The 6265-nt window shown below is 42.1% G+C and overlaps 1 protein-coding gene across 1 annotated transcript; it reads right to left on the reverse strand.

The window, feature by feature from the left end:
- Window positions 1-297: 297 nt before the first annotated feature.
- Window positions 298-5576, reverse strand: adrb2a (adrenoceptor beta 2, surface a). Its single transcript, XM_061079783.1, has 2 exons — window positions 5367-5576; window positions 298-5099 (listed from the first exon to the last, which is right to left on the reverse strand). Exon 2 carries the CDS (start codon window positions 5097-5099, stop codon window positions 3843-3845), a length of 1257 nt encoding a protein of 418 aa, XP_060935766.1. The 5' UTR covers window positions 5367-5576; the 3' UTR covers window positions 298-3842.
- Window positions 5577-6265: the final 689 nt, after the last annotated feature.

Here is a 6265-nt window from a genome sequence, read left to right on the forward strand (position 1 = left end):
GTTGTGAATGTTTCTGCTGCGTTCTTCATATGTGAAAGGCAAATAACCAGAAATGTATCGACATTATGTGGATTTCATGTCTGCAACCAGCTTCAGTGATTTTGTTTTATATTTTCCATAATTCTGGGTCAATTTATCTGTTTGTAATTTAATATCTGTTAAGTAAGATTTTGAAATATATACCAGCAGGACATTTTCCTGATAATGTTTTCTGAATTTATTTAGTTCATGTCTGAAACAATGTTGTATTTTCCTCACTAACAGTCATAAAGGACACATGAATGAGGACGTTACACGCAACATGTACATAATTTATTTCAATACAAATGTTACAGCACATACACATTTGCTTTTTCATAAATACCACAGGACACCACATGTTGTAACAGATTTTCATCACCTTAACAAACAGTGAAAAAAAAAAAAACTGTGCGAAAATAGCTTGCGAACATCTAGTAAACATTCAGCTGAGTGACGACTGTCTCACTCTTGCCAGGAAAAAGGAAATTCACATATTAAAGGTTTGACTTGTCATGTGACGGCTGAAGCGATATTTAACTTTCATAGAAGATTCACATTTACATACATCGATTTATCGGAACAGTGCAGAATCAACGACATCCGCGCTGTTTCTCATGACGACTTCGCATTGAGTTACAAAAAGGGGAAAATATTACTTGACAAGTCAACCGGCGTAACTCTTCAGCCATTATTTATAGTTCAAACATTGTTTTTTTATTAATACCACAAATGTTTCATGAAAGTGCTACACAGTGCTGCTGTAAGTGAGTGAACCTTCTCATCACCGTAATGGGGGAGCTGTTCTTGTTCAATGGGAGCAAAGGTGAATTAGTGAGGATTGCGTCACCATTAGCCAACCTCAGCCGTCTTCATATCAATGACATAGATCAAATTCTTTTACAATAACATATGTTCCACAGTTAAATCCACTCTCTAAGACTTGTCTGTAACAGATAATCCACTTTAGAAAAACATGTTATTTGAGCAGAGCAGTTGTTAAAAAGGCTTATCTGGGGCCAGACTTTGTCAAGTGCATCTCTAGGCACCAAACCATCAGCTGTACTTGGAATGTCGTAGTGTAAGCTAATAATTCAGGACTCATTGCACATAACTACACTGTGTCCTCCAGCGAGAGGAGTCAAAGACATGAGTTACATTCCTTATTATACAGGTGTATCGATGAAACAGTAACCGTGAATCACTGTGGGACAGCTGAGATGCGAGGAGAGGCCACTGCCAGGAGGGAGCAGTGTGGATTTATAGTTCACAACCGGTTCCACTTTGACGACCACAGATCACTTTTGAAAGGAACCGTCACCAAAATCCACGAAAAACACATCACCACAAATATAGAGCAAGACATGCAAACCATAGCTTGAAAAGTGCTTCTAAAAAAGACGTACGGTTTAAATACAGATCTTTATTTTAAATCCTGTGACTCGTTAACATTATGTGAATGAATCGATTAATTCAGTGTGAATAAATACAATGGATCTTGGTCTAGAATCTGTTTTGTGCCTTGTGCTTTACTGTACAGTGGAAATGCTGAAAGGGATAAAAAGAGGTTGGAGAACATTCGCTGTGACTTTCAACCCCTGCATTTACTTTGCTGTAAATCCATGCAAAAAAAAAAGATCAACATGCCAGCAGGCTGGTTTTTCACAGAGCAAACACTGACGTAAGATGACACTGTATTTACGTCTGTCCCTGAGGCCTGTGACAACAGCGCTGACTAAACAGTGATACAGTAAATAGAGATTCCTCTGAGGGAACTAAGTTCACAGTTTTGACCGTGTCAGCTGATCTAACTCCAGAGGCACCGTGGACAAAAACTCAGGTCACTGACACTGATTTAGACTGGCAGAGAATCCCTGTCCCCCAGCCCCCAACCCCTAGTCGCCACATTTAGCATGCTGTCACTTTAATCAGAACATACTGGAGATTGCCAAACGGACGGGGGGGAAAGGGGGTCACATCTATAGCAACACCTTCATGACTCTTCTATAGAGCAATGGCACTGCAAACCAGTCAGTGTGAGAAAAGCGGAATGACTTCTCTAAATAAAGCGCTGCATGCTAAGTACCCATTGTTTGCCGAGGTCGAAAAGCCACCTTCCTAGGAACCTGAGATCTTAAGCCATGTGATTACAGAGAAAGTCTCATCACAACCTGCAAATCAGTGTTGTTTTTAATCGGGGACTTATCTGATTCTGAAGCTAAACAGCAGAGATAATGGATTTATTTGTGTTAATTGTCTGGGCTCAGCTGGATTGGAGGCATTTCCTGAAGACTGCACACAGAGAGGGGTCTGAATTAGAGTGACTGAAACAACTGGAACAGCTGTGACACTGCTCAGCGGACTAATGAGTGTCTTATTCAAACGTTAAGATGAATTTTTCGTAAATAACCAGACATCCGTTTACAGTGAGGAGACTCTGGGAAATATCAGAGAGCAGTGACAAAGGTGCACCGGCTTTTGTCTCCTCTTCTTTTTTTTTATTTTGTTATCACTTGGCTGATTCCACAGGCTGTTTATTATTGTTTATGGTTTGTACCCTTGTGCCATGGCTAAGGAAGGAGCTACTCTTGTTTCAGTAAACACTTTAGATGCTGAAACAGCAACGACAATATCTAATAAACAAAAATGGTTTGTGCCGCAAGAGGAACAACTGTTACTGTTACTGGCACCAAGTGAGGATAGGAGTGATTATTAGTTTGCCGTATACTTATGTAATGGCTTTATAATGTACCAAATATTAGTTTTACTTGATGCACAGAAGCAAATGCTCAGGAAAGGGGAGAAATGCTTGCAGCAGTTTTCAGCTTGCATCAGTGAGATGTAGATAACTGTGAACATGCATATATCTGGTGCTATCTGTTGGCAGCAGATGCTCCCGCCATGCAACAGGCTGGAAAACACCAGAGGCGGGCCGCACAACATTACTGAACAGTGAGGAAGGGGAGAGAGAGAGAGAGAGAGAGAGAGAGAGAGAGAGAGAGAGAGAGAGAGAGAGAGAAAGAGAGAGAGAGAGAGAGAGAGAGAGAGGGAGAGAGAGATAGAGAGAGAGAGCGAGAGAGAGAGAGAGCGAGAAGAGAGAGAGAGCGAGAGAGAGAGAGAGAGAGAGAGGGGTAGAGAGAGAGAGAGAGAGATAGACAGGTTCTGCCACACCTATTGTTGATCATCTTTTTCTCAGAAAACCCATTTAAAAAAAGTAACTTGGAAAGTAAATGAAGCCAAATTATAGTATTTGAATCGGAATGTATTTCTTCAAAAAAACGAAAAAAACACCAATACTACTAAATTTGATCCTTCATTACTCCTCCATCCATGCCTACTTGGCGTGCTCAAATGGATTTTACAGAATCATTTCAAAATATTTAAAGGTTACTAAATCGTCAGATCTTTCACCAAGAAAAAAAAAAACAAATTTAATTGGAGCTAGATAATTGGCTATTACATAACCCACAGACCAATTTATTTGAGTAAATGAACATTTGAAAAACTGCCCTGGTATACATGGAGTTTTGTGAAGTAGTTTATATAGTCAGTAAAGAAAGAAAAAGAAGATGAGGTAGATGTAAAATGTAACTTATAAATGTAACAAAAGAAAATGTGATCTCCTACAGTATCTGTTTGCTGTGTTCAAAGAGTGAAAAGAAGTTTCCTCTGCTGAACATAGTTGTTCTGTTTAGACTGTATAGAGCAGGCTCCACATACTCTGCCAGTTACTTTGACTGGCCTTACCTTCATTTGTCAGTGGGAAAAGTTTATGAAAGCAGTGTAAACATGTCTGGATCAACTGACGAGTAAGGGCTCCAAGTTTACAGGACAGTCGTAACAGTCGTTGGCCCTTTGCTGCAATTCCCATTTGGGTCCATCACTCTGTCCATAACACTGCAGACCCCCGCACCTTGTCCCACACACGCTTCATTTGCGTCACTGTCTTCCAAGCTGCCCTTACTCCTCCCTTGTTGCTCGCTCTGCCAACTGTGCCTGTTGTAGATGTATCCATTCACGTTCCCAGGGATGCTGAGACGGCTCCTCTTCATGCAGAGGATTTCCTTGAAGGCGTACCTGAACTCAGGGCTCCGGCAGTAAATGAGCGGGTTGAAGGCGGAGTTTGCGTAACCTATCCAGTTGAGTATCCTGAAAGTGAGGTCAATGCCCTCCACCTTCCATATTGCCACCACCACATTGAGCAGAAAAAAGGGCAGCCAGGACAGAGTGAAGATCCCCATGATGATACCCAGTGTCTTCAGAGCTTTGTGTTCACGGAGACAAAACTTAGCCTTCTTGTTGGCGCGTCCATTACTGGCCTCCAGAGATTTGAGGGTGCTGTTGTCGCTGTTATGAAAACGTCCAACACTTTGGTCAATCTTCTTCAGCTGGCGCTTGGCCTCCTGGAAAACCCGGCTGTAGACAAAAACCATGATAACCAAAGGGATGTAGAAGGAGATTATGGAGGAGGTGATGGCATATGCCATGTTGGTGTGGAACTCGCAGCAGTCACTCTGCTTGATGCAGTTTGTGGCTTCTTCATCGTTGGATATCCACCACTTCATGTGGATGGGCAGGAAAGATATCAAAGCAGCAATCACCCACACCAGCACGACCACAATGCGAGCTTTGCATTTGGTCAGGATGGACTGGTAGCGGAAAGGAGAGGTGATGGCTAAATAACGATCTATGGCGATGACACACAGGGTCTCGATGCTTGCAGTCACACAGAGCACGTCGGTCGCTGTCCAGAAGTCACACCAGAAGCTCCCAAAGTGCCAGGTGTTAAAGATGATGTTACAGGCCCCGAAAGGAACCACGATAAGACCCATGACCAGGTCGGCACAGGCCAGGGACGTCACAAAACAGTTGGTGACATTTTGGAGACGCTGGAAGCGGCCGATTGCAGTGATGACCAGGATGTTGCCAAAGACTATGCACAGGACCAGTAATGATATGATCATGCCCAGCAGGATCTTTGTTGGCTCACTGTAACCACCCTGATGCTCAGCAGAGCCCGACGACGAGTTGATCATTTCAGCAGTCACATTGAGGTACACTGGGGGGGTTGTGCTTCCCATCTGAGGACACCATGTGTTAACACACACAGACACAGACACACACACACAGAAGGAGGTGAGGATCTAAATGTAAAAAATGGCCTGATGAAAACAGATATCTACACGGTTCACACAGAACTTAAATGCTGTTATAAAGCTAGGAGTAACAAATGTGCAGTGATCTGCCTGTTTCATTTTTCAAAATAGAGAAAAACAAGAACTACACCACAAAACAAATAAATTGAATCCTCTTCACAAAACGTGCCAAACAAAAAAAAAACTACAAACCTCCACAGGTTGTCTTGTTTCGTGCCTCCCATATAAAGTAGAAATGTGACTGTTCAGGTCGTTCCAGTAAAGTATTCCATGTCACATGTCCCTACTTTCTACTTCACCTTATTTTCTATCCACTCCACTGTGACTTTTTCTTTGAACTGGTCCACTCTCTTTTCTTAATCTCTTGGTGCCTCACTCCCTCAGTGCCTCCGTAGAGCGGTGTTTCCTCTAATGTGTCTCCCAGACTATTTGTCAGAGCCCTTATAATGTGCTGTGATGACATCACAGCCAGTGCTCAGCCAATCACACAGCCAGCCTGCGGAGGGTGCTGAGCGCTCCCAACAGTTTGAACACACTGTCCCTGCAGCTGCTGCTGTTGCTGCTGCACGGCTGAATGAGACAAGGTCTACAAACACAAGTAAAATATTTCTTCTTGACTTTTTTTTCGCAAACATATGCTTAAAAGGTCTTCATTTAGAATGCATGTGTTATGTGCATTTGTGCAGCCCAAGCCCTGAGGGAATGGTACAGCTCTTGTCTGTTGGTCTGGATCTTATTAAAATACTTCCTTTGACTCTGTGAGGAAACAGTTGAATGCACAAGTGATCCAACTGGCAAGTTGAACCATCTTTAGTCTATAATCTGTGATTTAATGGGAGTTTAACTATTACCATTCATGTTGTTTAGTGGTAAAATATATACTCTAGCACGCATACAAATAGGGAACAGTTAAGCCTTTGCAGATGCTGTATATGGAATCAAAAACACAACCTCAAAGGTTTATCCAGATAACACAATTTCACAAACACTGCATCAAAAAAAAAGAGAGGAAGATTAGGATTGAGGACAAATTAGCATTTTTATTTATACAAAGTCCATGCAAATTCTTCAACATGCAGCTATTCATACGG

Source organism: Limanda limanda, chromosome 10 (assembly GCF_963576545.1).
Source record: "Limanda limanda chromosome 10, fLimLim1.1, whole genome shotgun sequence".
Taxonomy (NCBI): domain Eukaryota; kingdom Metazoa; phylum Chordata; class Actinopteri; order Pleuronectiformes; family Pleuronectidae; genus Limanda; species Limanda limanda.